Source organism: Corvus hawaiiensis, chromosome 2 (genome assembly GCF_020740725.1).
Source record: "Corvus hawaiiensis isolate bCorHaw1 chromosome 2, bCorHaw1.pri.cur, whole genome shotgun sequence".
In the NCBI taxonomy this organism is placed as follows: Eukaryota; Metazoa; Chordata; class Aves; order Passeriformes; family Corvidae; genus Corvus; species Corvus hawaiiensis.
In genome coordinates, this window is record NC_063214.1 from 34,972,244 (window position 1) to 34,993,275 (window position 21,032).

The following is a 21,032-nucleotide window of genomic DNA, read 5'->3' on the forward strand; positions in this document are numbered from 1 at the left end:
AGCAGGGTTTAGACTGGATTTTAGGAAAAACTTCTTGACCAACAGGGTTGTCAGGCATTGGAACAGGCTGCCCAGGGCAGTCAGTGGTGGAGTCACCATCCCTGGAGTGATTTAAAAGAGGTGTCGATGTGGCACTTGGGGACACGGTCTAGTGGTGGACTTGGCAGTGCTCCATTAATGACTGGACTCAATGACCTTAGAGGGCTTTTCCAACCCAAGCTATTCTATGATTCTATATCTAAATAATTTTATTTGGTTTTGAGCACATCTCCAGGAAAACTGCATTTCATTCTTACCATGTTGACATGGTCTTCAACATCTTAAACTTGACTGACCTTAATATTTCAATCATCATATAATGAGACATTAAGTAAAATGTCTCATTATATGATGAGGTGGACTGTTGCTTACTTGGGCATTAAGCAATTAATAGCCACTTTGGAGTAAATTTTCTTTTTGCCTTTGTGAAAAAGACAATTGATATATGGGTATTTTCCCCCTGAATTTAATAAATAATACCATGTCCTAAGGCCAGAAACCTTTTTTTTTAGTCCCATAAATTCAGTGGACTGACCATGCTAGGCGTGCATACCATCACTTCTTGAGTGTTTCAGAGGGGTGGAGCCAGTAGCGGCAGAACAATTCCTATTCCCTGAAGATCTCAGTTACATTTTGGGTAGACTCAGGGGACTGCGTGTCAGAGTCCTGGGGTCTAGTCCCAGCCTTGCCAATGACAGAGAATGCAACATCAAGCAGATATAATTAACACAGACGGAAATACATCCCAAGGAACCACCTTGCCTTGTAGCTGCCCATGCACACACACACTTTGCAGGCTTGCACATCATCAATTTTCAGACTTGTGAATTGCCATTTTACAGCAGTTTCATGAGGTTTACTTCTTTTAACTTTTAGCAACAGGGAGTAATTAGTCCAGGATGTGGATGCCTGTAGTGTTGAGGATAGTAGCCAGTTGTTTCAGTGCTAACTATACAATGCTGATGAGAAAGACACCTTAGCACAAAAACCTGGGTCACCCTTTCCATTAAAGCACTCTGAGATTTTTAACATCCCTGCAGAGCAGATGAAATCAAAGTCTCCTTCAAAGCAATGACCCACAGTGCCACATAGCTGTGTTTTCCTGTCCTAGTGCGATGAAAAGCCAAGCAGACTTGGCTGATAAGTTCAGTCCAGTGGGAGTGTGAGTCTCCCAACATCTGGCCCAGGCTTTACTGATGTTGCTCAGCCACAGGAACAACCCTCGCGCCTCTTTATTAAGCGGAAGCAACATGGCTTTTTTCATGTTGTGTATTATCAGATCAGGTCTATCTCAAATAAATCATATCAGCCCACACTGTCATCTCCTTCCACTTTCCATTGCCAAGCTTACGTGCACTGAATTTTCACAATGGGTAGTTTGCCAAAAAAAAAAAGGGGGGGGACAAGACTCGGCCTTTATTTGAGAGATAGCTTCCTTTGTAGGATTGGGAAAGGAGGAAGGATTGTGATAAACATCATTACTAGCAAGTAATTTTTCCTTTTCTGATGCAGCTCTGCAGTGAGTTTGTTATCTGCCTGCATGAAAGATCTTTTCAAGATGTTTCTAGTCCCCAAGGAAGTGAGAGACTAACAGAGTCTTCCAAATGATAATAAAAGAGGGATGTCAGGGGGGAGAAGATGTCTCTCTTGTTCCTCTAACACTTGACAAAGCACTTTGCCCCCCTTCCCAGCACTACTTTCCTAAGCAGTTTGGGAGGGAAATGAGCTTGCTTGCAGATATTTTTGTTCTTTAGCTAAAGAAACAAATGCGTTCACTGAATATAGCTCTGCCAAGAAAATAAGAACATGGGCAGGACTTTGAATGGAGTCACTGATGGGAATGAAGGAGAGGAACAGTTTGCTGTTTGAATTGCTCATCAGGAAGAAATAAAGGTGAAGAAAGGGAGGGAGGAAATGGAGTTGTTTGAGTGAGGATGCTGAATGCAAAATCTGAGTGGAAGAAATAGTAAATGCTGAGAAGAAGCTGGCTGAGTCTGAGTCATGCAACAGATTTTTTTTTCCCCCTGAGCTGTGTAAAACAGACACTGCAACAACCCACCTCAGAAACCTTTCATGCAATCGTTATAGGAAAAATGACCCCGGGGCAAGGTCATATCTTCAACAGATGGACAAAACCAGCTCTTCTGTTCTTCTCCCTCTTGCCCAAATGGGCTGGGATCTAAATGGTTTTGAGTGGCATCTCAGAGATTTTATGGCACATCATGATAAAGGGCATTACTGCCTGCCTCCTAACTCCCTGCAGGGATACATAGAACCTCAAAAAAATCCTAATTCCTGCTCTTCTCATACCAACTTTTCTAGCACAGTGATATTTTCAAAATACTCCCTGCTAGTGACCTTCTGAATTCCCTGTAATTTGTAACACTCCTACTGTAAAATATTAGAAGCCAGAGTCACTAACCAGTTTTCAGACAGTATTTTTGCAAGGGAAGGTATGTCTGCATATTTCCAAAAACATGCAAGTAAAGAATCTGATAAATTTTTTTTCATCCTAGTCTGGAATGCTATTCATAGGCTTATCTAGACTTGAAAATGTATTAATATAATTATTCTTGGAAAATGATTTGGAATTATTAATTTCAAAGTAACTCTCTATGTGGAATCAGAATGATCAGATACTTGTGCCAAAAGAAACAATGCTGAAATAATTATTTCATAAAAGCCATATTAGTACATTTCCAATTGGAGAGGAGCTGGTATAAACAGGAAGGAAGCAAATCCTATTGTCTCCCTCCTTCCTTACAGCCTTGTTTTACAGCCGAATAGGCAATAATGAGGCTGTAGATCTATGTCGTCTTCTTAGAATCCAAAAGGCTTTACAGAGTCTGTTGGATGAATTTCAACACCCTGTTCAAGTCCAAGGAGGAAATAAGCTCTTCCAGAAATTCACCAATCTTCCTTTTTCTTCTTTGAGTCTGGCTGTATCTCAAAGGAACCTTATGGACCATCTGTCCCTCCTATCCTCTCAACCCCCACATGCCACCATCGATAAGACATCAATCTGTGAAGCAGCTCTGGGAGAGATTTTTTTAGTTGTTTCTCCAGGAAAGTATCCGAGTGATTCCTCTGCAGGATCTATCTGATCTCTGTGCCTGCTGGGGAGAAGGGGTATTGACCTCTCCCCATGTCTAATCTGGTCTGGACATTCTTCTCTTGAAGGACGCAAATGTATTGGCAAGAACTTTAGACAAAGCTAAGAAAGAATTAACCAAATCCAATTCAGGGAGGACATTGATAAACAGTGCATGGCTCATGAGAGCATTAAAGGTTTGGAAAACATTACTTACAGTGAGAAACTCCAGAAGAAAAGAACTAAAAGAAGGTTACGGACTTGGCTCATCGCTGTCTATGGGGAAATGAATGCACTGGAGTACTGTTCAGGGGCAATAATAGATGTTTGGGTCTAGGATGGCTTTGGGAACCCTTCCTGAAGATCTTCTCTTACTTTTTGTGCTTGTGTGGGCCTAATCATAATCTGATGCAGACAATGCAAAACACTGATGCTGACGACTGAGATGAAAATGACTGGGGGCTGCATTTGCTTCAGGGTTCAGACTGCAGCTCTTTCTAAAAGTCTTCCAAAAAATCTTCTGTTCAAAGGTGGCAAAATATCTCCCAAGGAAAAAGCACTATTACTTTCCAAAATATTTCTTTGGGAACTGATCTTCTTCTTAGTCATGCAACTTACAGAGAGAAGTTCTCTGAACTCTTCTGTTCAAGTTTGCCTCTAGATATCCACTAAAATGCTGAGAAGCATCGTACTGAGTTCCAGTACTTATGGCCTCAATATTTACTCTTTTAGCCCCAGAAGCTCTCTATCTAATAATTCAACAACTAACATATCTTTTTTTTTTTGGTCAAAACTTTGATAATTTTTAACCAAACAACAACTGGGTTTATCCATTTGCACAGAAGGGGTAAGACTGGCCACTGATATTTCTCCAGGTTTCTACTTCAATTCACAAAAATCGCAAGGTCTAACAGCTCACACACATTACCCCCACTGAAGGGAGCTATGAAAACATCCCATTCAGCCTTAGGACCCATGGAGTTTTTGTGAGTTGATCTCTGCTTTCTGCTTTCTCTATCCACAGAAGGAAAATGACCAAAGAAAGAAAATTTGTCCTGATTTGAGAGCAGCCAGCATACCAGTGGAAGAGGTCCTGTGCAGATGGAATGGCAAGGACTCCCCTCAGAGTGAACCACACTTGATGGACAGTCAACAGCCAAAGATATTCAGGTGGGGTTGAGGGGCACGGTGGCTTGACAGGGGACAAGGAGAGCATATTCCCCCTGCTGCTGTGTGTCACAGCAAGTCTAGTTTAGGCATATAATTTACAAAAACATACATCTATATTCTATTTCCATGAATGTTTAGGTGAACCTTTACCAACCAAACTGTCTTTATCAATCAAACTTCTAACTCGCTTCTCTACAGCTCCATCAGGTGGCATTCCTTTAAGCGCTTTCCTTATTCTCTGTTGTAGACTGATCCCATGCCAAAATTTCTACTTTCCTGACACCAGGAATAAATCCAAAATCATTACCTTTCTTTCTGTAATATCCAAAGTCATTACCTTTCTTTTCCTGAGAAGTGAGCCAGAATTAACACTTCTTCAAACTTCTGCAAACACAGCACTCATTTCGTGGCAGTCCCCCAACATATGATGGGTCAAATCACCAGTCTGGGTAACAGGCTTCTTTAAGACAGCTGAAGAATGCATCCAGCAATTTGCACATGTTCCAGAGGGAACACCTTGTATTAAATGCCAAGGAGGAATAGAACCAGCTACAGGTAAAGTTTGCTTTGTTGAGCACTAATAAAACTAATGGGGTATGTTTATGTTGCACCTTTCATTCCAAATGATCAAGTGCTTTGCGAGCCTTAATCATTTCACCCATCACTGAACTGCAGACACCTCTGGGGTGGAACATTAACAGCTGCTTGGTAGAGCACAGCAGCAAGCCAGAGCAATTAATGAAGGAGAAACATCCCATCCAACCACTGGAGCAAAGGGAATTTTGTTAAGTGGAATGTAATTATCCAAAGCAGAGAGAGGGAGACATTTCCCTTCATTCTCTAATCTGGGGTTACAGCTCTTTTTCCAGTCCCTGTGTTACTGGGGAGTCAGCATCCTAGCCTGACTCTGAGGTTGCAGCAGAGCCTCATTTTAATTTCCATTCTAAGAGAGAAGCAAAACTCCCAAAGAAAAAGCATCTTGAATTTTTTTGTGGGATACCAGGTTCCCACTCCTTCAGATGAGGGTTACCATTTGCCTTCTTCAAGCACCTAAACCAAACTAGAACCAAACTAAGAAAGTGGCTGGAGATGATGGCTCAGTACATAAATGTTCCATACAAGCAACAAGACTCTCTCTCAGCTATAAAATCTGCACATTATATAAATGGGAGAAATCATTGTCTCTAAACTATTTGTGGCAGGGTGGCTTGATTTAAATTATAATCATGGTTTAAACCAGGAAGCAGAAAATCTTGATTTAAATAATCAGGTTTAATCTTGTTTTGCATGTGTGCTTTTCAGTTATTTTCTTTTAAAACTGGTTGATTCTCACTGATTGGTATAATTTGCTGCTTCTTTATGCTAAATCAAAAAGTATCCTATATCTATACATATTTATTTCAGCAATTATATAGTTTAGCATGCATTTATCCAGATCCCGACTTTTTTACATTTTTTACGAAGAGAAAATGGTGAACAACAGATTTCTTATTCAGTAGATGATTACTGGCTTTTTTAGTATTTTTTGTTGTTTTACATTTATTTGAAATTCACATCAAAACTGCATTTAAATGGAAACTGAAATATGGTCGTAATTTCACCCCCTCTTCCCAAACTAAGGGTAATAAAGGTACTTCAACAGGAGATCAAGAAGAAAATAAGTCTTGCACAGAAAATGCATTGGTGAGAACAAAGACAGTGACCATTGTTGCTGGAGAGCTGGGGCAGGGGTGCACTTCCAAGAGAGCTTGGCAATGCTCCTTCTTTGCTGGCAACGCTGGTTTAAATAGCTCCAGGTGTTTTTATTATGCCACCCTCAGTCACTGGCCCTTATTTCACCCAAACCAGGAGTATTTTCTGTTGGGTGGGATTTCTGCTGCTCTACTTTGTTGAACTGATCTCTCTGTGGCATGGGAGCTGAGTGGAAATGGTGAAATCAGAGCTCTGTGTGCTGGCACCCTTGAGGAAAGGCTTTAAAACATACGGTTTTGGGGGACAAGTCAGATCTGGACTCCATGAGCAGCTGCCCTATCATGACCATGGGGATGAGGAACCCCTGAAAGGGCATGGGAATGGGTATCCAGGGTGGCAACCTCTTAAACAAGTTGTCCCCTCAGATGTAATCACAGAATCACAGAATGATTTCAGTTTGAAGTGACTTTAAAGACCATTGAGTTCCAGCTCCTGCCACGGGCAGAGACACTTCCTACTGGACTAAGTTTTTCAGAACCCCATCTAACCTTGCCTTGAACACTTCCTGGGATGGGTCATCCAGAACTTCCCTGGGCAACCTGTGGCAGTGCCTCAGCATCCCCACAGTAAAGAATTTCTGTACGTCATCTAATCTATATCACTTGTCTGGTAGTTTAAAACCATTCCCTCTTCTCCTGTCACCACCTGCCTGTGTAAAAAGCTAGGAATTATTTTCTTTTTATAAACATGATTCAAGAAGATCTTTGCTGTGGTGGAGGAAACTAAACAACCTGCCCTAGAACACAGAGTTTTTAGGGGCTGTCCAAAGAAACACTGACAACTTTGAAGAATTAGGGCAGTAATGCATTTTCAATCACTGCTCTTGATTGAATAAAGTTGCTAAAAGTTAATCAAAATCCTCTGAGAAATAAAACAATGAGATTTTAATGAATAAATTCTCATGGCAGAAGCAATGCTTTTCTTTATTTGGAGCTCAGTGTGTACCTCTGGGCATGGGTAAACCAAAAATAACGTGCTCTTTCTCTCACTTTGTTCTGCTTATAGATGGAGACACCACTGAAAGAAACAAAGCCAGATACCTCAAGGGGCATTGTAGGTGACTGAACCAGATGTGGACTAACACTGTGTGCTGAACACAGAAGCAAATCCAGGGGCCCAAATGGGAATTCAGAAACACAGACATGAGCATCTGGAAATGCCCCATTGGGAAGAAAACCTGAAGAGGGAATAGTGGGTATAGAAAGCCAGGTCCACCAGGCTTCCTTTCCAATTTCTTCTACGCTTCAGGGAATAGTGCTGTATGTCTTTGAAAGGCTGGGATGGTGAATGGAAATGTCTTGCCCATTGCAGCTGGATGTAACTCCTAGACATCCAGGATGAAGGAAAAAAATGGAGAAAAGGCAAAGGGGAAACAAGCTTTGGCTCCCTGTTCCGTGCTTAACCAGCTGGTTAAGCCTGGAGGCAGGAGTCTGTGGGCCACAGACGTGGATATCCAGCCATTTTGAGTTCTCAGCCATCACCCCATCTTTGTTGATTGGACATTTATTGTCTCCTCTAATTCTCTGCTTTTCTCCATGCTGCTTCTGTTTCATCTATCCCAGGAGGGATCAATCCTTTGCCTAGAACAGAGTTAATGTCTGGCCCTAAAAACAAAATCCTGCTCCAGATGATCACTGAGCTGCAGGTCCACCCTGACTCCAGTACTGATGTCCACTGCTATGCCAGCTCTGATGGCCCTCAGTGTCCTGAGCATAAAAAATCCTCAGTTTGTGGCATTAGCCATTCCCAATTGGAAATGACACACAAATCCCACCCCAAAACCAGGCTGGAAGCAAAGTGCTGCTATCAAAAGAGTAATAGGTTTCATGCTGCTGAACATAGGTTTATTCCCCTTAGGGTGTATCACACCAAAAGAAATTATTTATGGCACTCAGAAACAGTGTAAAAAATGCACAGATTTGCTTCCAGAATACTTGGCAGCTTGCCTACAATATTAATAAATGCAATTATTTTCCTTAAAAAAAAATCTCCATGACAAGGCAGTTTAAAGTGGCAAAGGAAAGGACAAAAATGAATGGTGTAATTGCAAAGAACAGTAAATTTTTACCTGTTAATGTTGTTTCTACATGCCCTCTCCCCCAACATCCAGGCTAATAATGAGTTTTTAGAGTTTGCAGCTTTTTTCCCAGCCTCATGGCTTCACCATCATCACAATAATAATAACAACGTGAAACCTGCACACAAACCTATATTGAACTGCAGTTCATTACAGCAGAAGAACATTGTGAAGGACTTTAATGTCAGCATCCTTTCAGATGCAGATTACAGTAATGCAGAAAGTACATTCTCTATGGGACACGCCATACAGGAATAAAAAAAAGAAAATGGAAAGACTTCTTTTCCTCTAGGGACAAAGAGGCCAGCAGTGAGATAAGTTAGATGTGGAAATCAGTGGGAATTCCTTCACTGTGGAACAAAATCAAGATACTGATCACTAATGCTGCTCTCAAAGTACTAAACTGATTAATCTCAGGTGCCTTTGCCTCTTAAATGGGGAGCAAAGATGCTGCTGGTTCCCTTTGCAGTGCAACCAAAGGAACAATCGGCTCTCAAGTGGGTTGAAGCCTGTCTGAGAGGCAGTGACGTCCTCATTTTCAAAGGCTGTTTTACGCCCAATGGGCAGGGAGTTGGTTCAATGAGGAGGGAGATAAGGGTCTGTTGTCCTAAACCAGTCAATCTACTGTCCCATCCAGGTAAGTTTCTCTGAGACTCTTGTGAAGAAGTGAGGTGATGACTCACCTATTCACTTTCAAGAAGTATCTCAGGACTAATATCTAAAAAGGACAGAAAAGATAAGAGGATAGAAAATATGAGGAATCCATCATCAAGAATGTCAGTGATTAGAAAGTTGGATCACAAGTAAGGAAGACGTAACAGCCTTCAAGGGAGCCATTTTTCAGTGGAAAATGTAGCATTTGATGGTCATACAGTTAAAAGTCTCCTCTTTAGGACTAATATTCTTCATAGGAAGATTAGTATCTTTACGGTTGGAGAGCCTGAAGGCACATTTCTTCTCCTGACCTTCACATTTCAAGGGATCGCCAAATCTCTGAATATCTCTTTAAGGTGGATTCAGTAAATTGCAATATCCCAACAATATTCACATACCATTAAAATGGGGATTTTTTTTGCAAATCCTACCTGGAAAGGGGCAGTGTGAGAGTTTTGAGAAGCTGAACTAAGGAAGGGTATTAGTGAAAATTCCCTTCTGAATGGGCTACTACTTTATGTAGTTCTTCACTAACTTCTGCAATTGATGATGGATCTTTAGTGGTAAGGGTTCTGGCTAATTTTTATTTCAGGCTGAAACATCTTGTTAATGTTAAGGTTACAACAGATGGAAGACAAGTGAAAGATGACAGCCAGCAGTTGTCTGATCTTGTCCAGGTAATTCTAATTTATTCTTGTTTTTCCTTACTAAAAAGTCATAAGGGCAACTTAGTAAATTTTAATATGTAATACATTCTTTTTAATTATTATTTATTCTGAAAAATGTTTTGTCTTTTAAAAAAATTTCCCTTCTGAATTCTTTAGAATCTGAGCACTACATTTTTGCCTACATGGTTTGCAGAAGAAGCATTTCTGAAGCACACACTCATTTACTGGAAGTACTTTATAATGCACTGTTCAATTCAAAGGAGAAAAGAAAGAGATGATGTTGCTGCAACCACGGTAACAATATTAACAATAGAGTGGATGAAGCCTGAAAGGAAATTACTCAGCAAAGTACGGTAATAAAAAGAAAAGTCACCACGGATTATCAACTGGGGTATTAACAAATAATTTGTAATGTTGAGATTATACAGTAATTCTGGCACTGCTAATTGCACTGATATATTGAACTGTACTTTGGGCCAGTGATTTGGGTCAACATGATTTGGGAAACAGGAAGGTGAATGTAAAGGCAAATGTAAAGAAAACAGTAGAAATCCTTCCTCTGCAGAGAGTCAGAGCTATTTAGGAGAACCTTGCAAGGCACCTGCTAGCAAATAGAGACAACATTAGCAGAAGAGCTCTCACCAACCAAAGGGAACAAGGAAAACACACAGAAATAATTACTGTTTGTCTAAAGCTCTCTTAGCTGTTGTAAAACAGCTCTGAGGAGAAAATACTTTGAAAAGGCTGATGAAATGTGGCTTGATCATTGAAACAGCTTTCTGATTTATTAAGAAGACAAAATAGATATCAGAAAACAAGCAGTGAACAGCATATTGTGGCGTCGTTAACCAAAAGTATCACGGTTTATACCACTTGGGCATGTTGTTTTCAAAAAAAAAGACAGTTACCGCCATGCACCTAGGACCTGGTGTAACACTGCTGATGGCAGCAGGAGCCTTCAAAGGCTTTGGTGAGTTCTGTATCAGTCACCACTGAGTAAATGAAAGCATCAGTTATATTTTTTAACTAACTTGCAGAAATAAAATCATATCATTTCTTTGGTATTCCTTGTTTGAAATACTTGTCTTTAATTATTTCCTGCTTTAATGTACCCCTGTGTTTCTAATATGTTCTATAAGCATTCAGTTCTATTGAGTCCTAATACCCTATGCAGTTTCTTAAGCATTCTTTCCAGCTACAGTAATGGCTTAAGCAGTAGAAGCACAGAACGTGGTGGTTATTGCAAGAAATGCTCTGTAAATCATGTATTATGTCAATTAAAATGGCTAAGAGTTGAGCCTGTGATAGTAAAGCAGGCAGAGCTATCATGTAAGCTTTAAAGCTCCTGATTGTCACTATGCTTCAGTTTTACAAAAGCCTATGAGAATTTTCCAGAAAGGCAATTTATTTGATGAGAAAGCAAAAGTTAACTGTAACATATCCACTACCTTTCTAGTTGAGTTGGTAAGGCCTGGAGAGCGTGTTTGGATATTGAGCTGGTTGTTTGCTTGGCAGTTTTAAAGTTCATTTAAATGCATCCCAGAACAGTAGTGACTAAAGGAAAAAAAAATCACAGAATGGTTTGGGTTGGAAGGAACCTCAAACACCATCTAGCTCCAACCCCTGGGTTGCCCTGGGAAGGCAGGGACACCTTCTACTAGACCAGGTTGCTCACAGCCGCATCCAGGCTGGCCATGAACAATTCCAGGGATGGGACAGAAGAGGAAATTATTCCTCTTTGTAGGATGTGGGTCCAAAAATCAATTGGTGCTCCTAATCTTTTCACCAGTGTCTGTTTTACCATAGACACCATTATCACTTTTGGCACTGACTGGTCCTTTCACAGAGGTGAAGCTAAACATAAATGAGCCCTGAGATGAAACTGTTCGTCCTAAACAGAGATGAGCAACAGATGTGTGGTGGAAGTGTTGGGGTGATCAAACCTGCATCCAGTTCATCATTAAATGGGTGATCTGAGTCCAGTAGTCAACACTTTTGCAAACACAGAAGGTGTGAAAAAGTTTTTGCAGGATGATGTTTCCTACATGGTTTTGAATTGTGAAGATGGAAAGAAGCTGCACAGTGCAGTTTGACAGAAAAGGTCCTGCAGCTTGAATTTTGGCTTCCAGGGTGGTTAGATCTGGAATTTTAGTTCATGTCTACTAATCTCTCAGTGTGCTGAAGTCACACTTCAGCAACACTTCTGCTGCAAGAATTTCTTTACATGATAGATCACAGTTGAGCATCTTCAACTCATTTGAACTGTCTTGAGCCATCTGAATTTGATCATCCTGTCTGTGAAATCCTTCTGGCCATTTGATACTGCTCACATTCTTCCAAGGAAGAGATGATGACAGAGAGAAACATCACTCCTCACAGCATTAATCACTGCTGACCTCTCTCTCTTGTTCCTTCTCATATTTAACCAACTACTTGCCTTGGTGGATATGAACACTGGGCCCAGATTACAACTAAAGTAAATCCTTAGTTTGTCTTAGCTTCTTTGGAAGACTTGAAAGTTAAGCTGCGCTGGTTTTTTGTTTGCTTGCTTGATTGTTTTTAAAGAAACTTTTAAAGGGCTGCAACTCCACTTTCACAAACACAAATTTTAAAAATGCTGTTGATCCAGGTCTACAGTAACCCTGTAATGATTGTACTGAGTAAAACAGTAGCCCCATTATCACACAAAAGGTAGAGGAAAAAGTGGTTTGGTTTTGTTGGTGGTAGTGGGGTTTTTTGGTTGGTTGGTTGGTTTTGTTTTGCCTTTTTTTTTTTTTTTTTTTTTTTTTGGTGGGAAGGGATTTTGTATTGGAATATCTGCCCTTTTTCTGCCCATCTCTCATATTCAAATCTGTCCAGGGATTACAAGCATGATTCATAACACTTTGGGTGGATCTGGGCTAATATCTCCAATACAGACCCAAAGGAAATAGTCACAGTCCATTCCATAGGTGCTTACACACAAACACTGTCCATGTCCACTTATGTTAGGAGTCCCCTAGGCAGTGCAAAAGCCCAGCCTGAACAGTCCTGCACAGCCACAGAAGAGGAAAGCACGAGCAATGCTGCAAGCATTGAAATTGGAGAAAGAGGGATGCTTGAGAGGCCAGCATGGAAAGCCACTCTGACTGAGACAGCATCTAGTCTAGACCTTTCTCAGAAGCTATTTGTCTAGTTTACACTTAAAAGCTTTTAGCACTGGAGTTCCTCAGACTTCTCTGATCTCCTCCAGTGCCAAACTGCTTTCAAACTGTTTATGAGGAGAGGAGACTCTAGATGCTGTCTTTTAAGTGTTTTTTGTTATGGGTGACGCTCAGAAGATGGAATCAGATTGTTCTTGGAGATGCTCAGTGGGAGCAATGGACACGAGTCGCAGTGGAAATCCATACTAGCTCTTAGGAGAAGAGTTGTTCACAGCAAGCGTGTTCAGCTGCAGAACCGGGATATAGAGGCTGTGGCCTCTCCATTCTGATAGACACTCAAAGTATAACTGAAAAAAGCCCTGAGTGACCCAGTCTGGCTTCCAACTTAGCCCTGCTTTAAGAAGGAGAGGGACCAGAGGCTTTCAGCAATGCCTTGCAGTATAAATTATCCTGCGGTAGTGTATTTTTATGATGGTGTTCTTATGACTAGAAGTTTTTTCGGTTGGGTTTTTTCTTTGTATGTGACTAAATTGCTGCAAAATAAGCCAATTTCTGGAAGGCTATTACCTTGTTCTTCTTCAGTGTGCTCTTCTCTATGGTAAACAATTGCTGGCTCAGTGCAAATCCTGTCCAGGTTAGCTAAGGTACCGCCAGGAAACTCCAGGCTTCAGTCCAAATGACCACTTCAGGAACTTCTTTTGCTTGAATCAGTCTTGCTGAGAAATAATGCAGTCTACTACAGGAAAGAAGTTCTCCTAACATCATTGCTAGACTTCCAGGAACCAGACTCCCCCCGTGCTTGGTTCTGAACGGTTAAAGGGAGTTCACAGTTCCAGTTCAGATCATGACCATGTTGCAGAAACCCCTTAAACCATATAAAGTGCCCGCTACATCAGCAGCACAGAATGATGGCACTGTCCCCAGACAAGGTGCAGCAACTTGAGCTGTGCCTCTGTCCTCTCACTCTGCAAAGTGACTCTCCAGGTCAATGAAATGCATTGTCCACTGGGGGGGAAGCAATCGTGGCTCTTTGAGTGTGCAGGACTTGAGCTCAGGGCAATGCCAGAGTTATAACTCGACTCTGGTGAAAACAAACTCTTAACCTAGTAAAAGTGTTCAGTCTGCTGGAAGCATTCAACCTTCTAATGGAAGGTGTCCCTGCTCATGACAGGGGCTTGGAACTAGATGATCTTTAAGTTTCCTTCCAACCCAAACCATTCTGGGGTTCTATGAAAGCCAGGGAACAGTTTAGATAAAGCTACACATGGCTTTCCATGCCAGCTACCTGTGCAAGTGATCTATGGACTGGAATATGCCATGGCACTTCATAGGTTTCCTTAATGACAGGGGTGGATTGTGACTGCACTTTCTGAGCAGCATATCTGTTCCTTCAAGGCATCAGCATTCCTGAATTAAAAACAAACCTACTTTTCAAGGGAGCCAGATCTCTCCTTTTCTAGGAACACAATAAATGTCTTGGCAGAATCATGCTTGACAGCTTTGGCTTTACAAACATCAGAAGTAAATTCTGATTATTTATTTTGGATAAATAATGAACAGCATAAAAATTGCTGACTTTGACCTTCATTGGAAAAGTTGGTTTAATGGGCCCCATAAGCTCTTCTATTGATGGCAGGTTCATAAAGTCCATATTGACTTCGGCTAAAGGCTATAACTTCTATCAATACTGTCAACAATTAATATTGACTCATAAAGGTATCCTGTAAACTGAGTCATAGCATTATGTTATTTTACGTTTCCATTAGCAAAGCGTCATGTCTTCTTGAAAATGTTTCTCCTATAAGTCTGGGTTTTCTCAAAATAGCCTGTGTGATAGCTAGCAGCCCAGAGAAACGCTGCTTATGTGGAGTGAGGAGGGAGGAAATGCCTTTGTGTTTGCCCGACAAAGCTTCTGAGAGGATCTCAGGCTTCATTTGCTCCTATAGCAGGTCTCAGGCTGTGAGGGGTTTGTGCACAAAGGTTTCTCACACCTTTATCTGTGCCAAGCAATTACAAAAAGAAAATGCTCAAATTCTGCATACATATAAGACTTTTCCCTAACCTTATTTTCTTTCTACCTTGCAACATTTGTTTGGATACATTTATACCACCAATTCAACTGCAATCCCTATACTAAAGTGACCTTTTTCTCAGTTCTGGACCAGTTTTTCTGACTTGAACTTGCCTGATGTTTATGACATCTTCCCAGGGAAGTCTAAGCATCAGATGAAGCTCACCACCAGTACAGCTTTGATCTTAATATTTTCTTTCAATTTCCACCACCTCCTTTTTGTCAGTATGGACAGTACTATTACATACTGAACACCACAATAATCTAGGTTTTATTTCTGCTACATAGACTTTTTTTTAGTATGATACAGCCATTCTCATTTAAAACACCCAACATCTAAAACTGCAAATGCCAAGGCCCCAGAGAAACTCCTACATTTATACAGCACTGTATGCTCTCCACTTCTCGTTTCCCTTTTTCTAGTTGCTATGAAGTGATGTTTCAAAGAATGGTTAGTGTGTCATTAACCTTAAGGGAAAAGGAATCCAAGGTTGTCTCCACCCTGGCATGAGTACTACTGCCTCTGTGATTACTTTCAGCAAAGCCTTTCAAGGCATGTGAAGTTGCTAACATGTTGATCCTAAAATAATTTCATTTGTAAGTGATCTGTAGGTACAAAGTTGCATTCACAGGTGTAGAGATAACATTACAGAAAGCAGGGAAAAGGACTACAGCAGATGATGCAATTCTCCTCTCTTAGGACCAAAGGAACAAAAAAAAGACTGAAATTCTGTATTTTGCTTTTCTTAGTAGTCATGGAAAGAAAAATGTATGGGATAGGATCACAGCTGCTCATCCATCACCATGGAAAGCACAAAAGAGAGCTTTGAAGAGAGGAGAACGGGATGGAAGTGCAAGGTGCTTACTTTTGGCTGTTTTCTAGCGACTTCTTGTGAGTGTGCAAAACTTTGGTTGACCCTGATGGTCCCTCTGATTTTTCATCAAAACACAAGGATCAGAAGGAAAAGAATGGAACCTGGCACTGTGTATCTGCTCATCAGACAGTACACTAAGAATCTTAAAAATAGTACAGTAAAGATAATTCAAAAGGATTCTTCTGCATATCCTTTGAACAGAAGGCCATTTATCTTTGAACTCTGCTTAATGTATCATTATCTCTGAGCAGAAACTTAATAAGCTTCAACTGTAATTTTGTTGGAGTTAAACACAAAATCATGTGGGTGGTGTATGTGTCACTATGTCATGGCTTCCAGAGGAAAACTTATCATCATTTGTCACTATAATACTGTGGCAAAAAGCATGAAAAGAACAAGTGATGCAGTCATTTCACATGAGCTTTCTGTGCTGAGCACAAGTGCCCAATGACTTGTACACAGCAGCTGTATTAAGAAGCAGGCTGTGCTATAATTGAATTAAAGGTGCAAAGGCATATAGGACTGGATGAACTCCTGGGTCAAGCTGCAATTGAATCAAAATCCCCTTTCCTTCTCCTACACGGCTTGGCAGAACTGCTGACCAAAAGGTTTGCAGACCTACAAAAGGCATGCAGGAATCCCCGCAGCTGGGGACACAAAGTTACAGAGATAAAAAAATCTGTGACCTTCAGCTTTTATTTCGCACAAAGAAAAAGGCTTCTAAAAATATTTCACCATCGTTTTCCTTCAGAGAGCAGTCGGCCAATTTACATAATGAAACGGCCCTTGTCAAGGAACCAGCAAGGAAGAGAAGAAAATTATCTGCCCAGAAAATCTGAGCAAAGATAAGAGCAGCATCGGCCAGGGGAGGGGAGATTTAAATGCCTTCCCTCTGAAAGGTTGCTGCAAAAAGCAGGAGAGTATTACAGCTATTTAATGATCTCTGTCGCAGTGATAAATAAGTAGGAGCTTCTCCAGCAGTTCATTAACAAACACTCTGTAGGACAGTACAAAAGGCCACTACATGGGGCTGTTAGAAGAGTGTTTTCACAGAGTCTGATAAAAAACCCCAGCACAAGACCTAAGGAAGATTGAGGTGGAGTAGTAAGAAGAGTCATTCCTGGTAGAGCTCGAGGCCGACAATGCATGCGCTGTCACCACTTACCAGTTTCAGTATTCTCATGCTCTGTGTCGGTGAGGGTGAGGTTGGAGTTGGCCCGGCTTGACAAGCAGGAGCTGCGTCCGGACTTGGTGTTGCGTCCCCAGAGCCTCACTGGGTGCTCAGGTGACATGACCACGTCTGCTTCCGTGTCGGCATCTGAGCCGGCACTGATGGAGTAGCCACAGTGAGGCAGCCCGATGTCAGTCCGGTACAAAGTCCCGTGTGTGGGTGTCACATCTTCAAGTCCCAGTTCTCGCAAAGAGAAGTTGGCTCCTGTGAGAAAACACATTGGCCTGGTTATTCTTTAATAGGGCACGGTGCCATCTAGCACAAGTCAAGAGCAGAAGTGTTCATCCTCTACCTTCATGTGGGGCACAGCAGTGTCACTGTAACACACAGCAACATCATACCAAAGATACCCCTCTTCTGTGGTCTTGCTCAGTGTGAGACTGAGACCACAGGATCATAGAATCATTAAGGTTTTAAGATCCTCAAGTCCAACCATTACTCAGCACTTCCAAGTCCACCACGAGACAATGTCTGTAAGCACCTCATCTACACTTTTTTTCATAACAATTCCAGAGACGGTGATTCCTCCACTTCTGTAGGCAGCCTGTTCCAAACCTTGACCACTCTTTCAGTGAAGAAATTTTTCCTAATATCCAGTCTCATCGTCCCCTGGTGTCACTTGAGGCCATTTCCTGTTGTCCTATTTCTTTCTACTTGGGAGGAGAGACTAGTCCCCACCTCACGACAGCCTCTTTTCAAATATGCCAAGACTGAAAAGTGGCTGGAATCCTGCTTCTGGAACCTGACAAAAACTTGGGGCATGTTCAGTGAAATCATTAAATTTGAAAGCAAAAATGGATGTAGAAACGGTGCAATTCTTTAGGAGAGGCAAAAAGTAATCTTCTTGTGAGAAAAGCAAAATGAGGCGTGCAATGATCAAAAGTCCTACCATACACCTGACAACTTCCCTACAACAGGCAATTTGAGAGAGTTCTGCTCATTGAAATCCCGGAAATTACATGCTGGAGATTTAAATTTCCTTTGGCGATTTCACTTTCCCCTTGCTGACCACTCACACCTTGACTCAGTTTAGCTATTCATTCTGATAGAGTCACAGCAGAGGTTATTTGGCTGCAAATAGATGCAATTGTTTAGCTGACTAAAAATACAACCTGAAAAGTGACTCTTGACTTCATATCTAGTTACCTGCAGAGCTTCAAAATCAGACTGAATTGATGGCTCCAAATATTAGCACACTTTGTTTGGAAAGTTCTACAAAGAGGCTGGGGAGAGCAATTTTACTCCACCTTTATTTATTAATGCATGCATTTATTTTTCTTACATATATATTTTTTATATATTTTATATTTATATTTTTATTATATGTATTGAAAGGATTTTGGCCACCCATGAGTGCCTTTAGCTGCACAGTGCATTTACACAGCTCAATGCACCCCTGCTTCTGTTATGCTATGCCTTGAATGGATGAAGGAACTGAGCAGTGTTTGCAGCTCAGGCATATTTCAACGAGATAAATCTGAAAGCAAGATCTCCAGGAAATTCCGGGCACAAACCTTCCTTTGAACACTGAAATTCATATCTACTCATTATTGAAATCTGTTCATCAAGTCTGGACCTCAAAGTTGTATCCAAAGCTGAATTATCATTTTCTCCTTTCTCAAGACACCACAATCGTGTGGTTCTTCTCACATTTCTATTTGTTGGTGTCAAATATCACATGGTGGAAAATGCATATCCAGTAGAAATAGTCAGATTTCTACTTTTCCAGAGTATGGTTTCACATTTGTGGGAGCACCATAGCTTGTCCTTGAGCCCTGCTGCTTGGGGAAGGTCTCTCATATTAGACACACATGCATCAGATGACAGCTGGCCAAAAGTAGGTGCTATTTTTTTCATTCAGTTGACTTTACAGCCAATAGTGAACAGAGAGGAGACAATCAAATGCAAGGTGAATAATGGGACCGGACAACATTTTCATGTATAGCTCAGAGAAGAAACTGTTTGATGGCAGGAGAAAATAACTCTGGTTCGGCTGCTTACGGATCTGCAGCTGACAACACTCAAACTACATAAAGCATTCATGAACTTCACACCTTTTTAATTGACCAAACAAGATTAAAGCTTTCAGACAGAGTGGACAGAAAAGATTGCTTGGGGCTCACACCTCTGTCCAACCCTAGGGCCTTGCTTGGGAAGCACAATGCACACTTGTGGCAAAGTAATCCATTTAACATGACTGCAAAGTGGTTTGAGAGACTGTCCTCTACAGTCCCATGGTAAGAGGAAGCAAATAAAATTGTCGTAAGTTATAAATGCTAGGAAGCAGTATCTCCCCAGGGACCTTGCTCTTCTCTTCTAGTTTTGACTTATGTGTAAGGCCATGGGTTTTTAAACCATCCCTTGTGGAGTACTTAAAAACATCTTTTGGTTTTCCTTGCGTGTTTGAGTCACTGATGGCGAATTCCACCTTCCTCTGAAACATGCCACACTCAGCATCATCAGGCACATCAATGTGCAGCATGACCGATGTTCCCCAGTAACAGCAGCTCATAAATTATGAAAAATGACTGCTACAATTAACTGAAAATCAAATTTATTTGCAATAAACAGCAGCAGATGCATTGATTTTCATATTCTATGCTCACTGTTGCCTTTTAAGCTGGAAGAACTCAAGTCAATAAAAGGAAGATAATAAATATCCAAGACTTTTTAATTCAGATCTGGTCTATTTTCTCCTGTGCTGACTTGCACATTTGCTGACACTCACTCTAGCTAAAACCATTTAAATGCTGACTTGTTTATTTACTGAATTTATTTGGTCAATTTGAAATGTTTCCCTCCTCTGCCTTCCAAACCAATGCAGGAGAGAAATTCACTTTGCCTTGTTGATGTCAAGCAGGCTAATAAGGCTTGGTTTCGGTTGGCCTGAAGCCAAGCAGCATCACAAAGTGAGGTCCATTCACGGCTTGCTGCCAGCGGAAAATGTGGCACAGAAAATCTGGGATTTTTGTTAACACTCTTCAGGCCAGTTTTGGGACCCTCAGGATAAAGTGGGAGAAAGCTTTAAATTAAGCCATCTGTGATGGTTATATCAGAATCAGGACTGGTGCTCTGACGTGGTTAATCTTAACTTCTCAATTAATTTCAGCAACTTAGACCAGTCATTTTTACTATTTCCTAGTACCTTCCAAAATTTTCCTAGGGAAGTATGAACTTGTGTATAGAAAATTTACACTCCCTGTCAACAGACTGGGTTTTCAAGAAAAGTAATCTTCTGTGGGCTTCTTAGAAGTCTGCAGACCTGCATGGCCTCATGGACCTCCAAGTTGAAAACCGCTGACCTGGACTAATTCACATCTATCCTGCATGGTGAATATATTGTATGAAGTAAGCAAATGCAATGACCTAAAAAGTTTCCTTTTCTTTATAATGTCATACATTCCTTAGAGGGGATGAAGTACTTCAGAGTTGCTAAGAGGGAAACTGCTTTTATGATGTCACAGTATTACTTACAACAACTATTGGCCTTTTTGTTGATTATTGCCTGTTGCAGCTATCCTGAAACTCAAACACCAAAGCCATATGGACAAAAATACTTCTGCAAATCATTTTGCTTGTGTGTGCCTTGAAGATGAGTCCTGCACCAAAACCACAAGTGCATGATTTTTGAGGAATGAAATTAAGCAGCCCCCAAGTTTAATGAGTGCAATTATATGCCTTTGGTTTGGGGAATCAGCTTCTCTACATTGCAGAGGATGTGCTCAGAGTACTCTGGGTCGGCTAATTTATGTTCATTTTCTGGAATGCAGCCTACTCTATTTGACTCACTTTGCCATTTTATACTTTCCTTGTAGGACTTCTAAAAACAATTTATGTGAAGTCCTGGTTGGAATCTGAACTACATCTCAACAAAAAAATGAAGATGAGTCTTCTAGTAGGGGTCAGAAATCTATCTCATGTAGGCAACAACAGCAGTGAAAATATAACTGTGCTGACTTCAGGGTAGCAATAAAAAAGAGAATATCTGGAATCTGTTAGAACTGTGGAGTCCATGATGACTCTTGAAATTCCTCATCTTCACAGATACTGTGACCCAGATTCACTAAATGTGCTCCTTTAAGTCCTGAAGTGGCTCCTAACTCCTCTAATATTGGAGCATGTCCCCAAGGCAAACCAAAAGGCCATGTGCAATGCCAAGAGGCTTCATCCCATCTGGAGCTCAGTTGCCTCCTTTCTTCCAGGGTTCTTGGGTTTTGCTGGAGACCAGATGGATAGTGTGGACAGTGACACTCTCCCCTCA

General features: G+C 41.1%; 1 protein-coding gene across 5 annotated transcripts in view; it reads right to left on the bottom strand.

The window, feature by feature from the left end:
• TENM4 (teneurin transmembrane protein 4) overlaps positions 1-21,032 on the bottom strand; it is a 1,366,951-nt gene that overhangs the window by 324,517 nt on the left and 1,021,402 nt on the right. For all 5 annotated transcript variants that reach the window (XM_048294397.1, XM_048294400.1, XM_048294398.1 and 2 more), the window contains one exon: positions 16,706-16,975. In XM_048294397.1, coding sequence (XP_048150354.1) covers positions 16,706-16,975 — 270 coding nt within the window. The remainder of the gene's footprint in view (positions 1-16,705; positions 16,976-21,032) is intronic.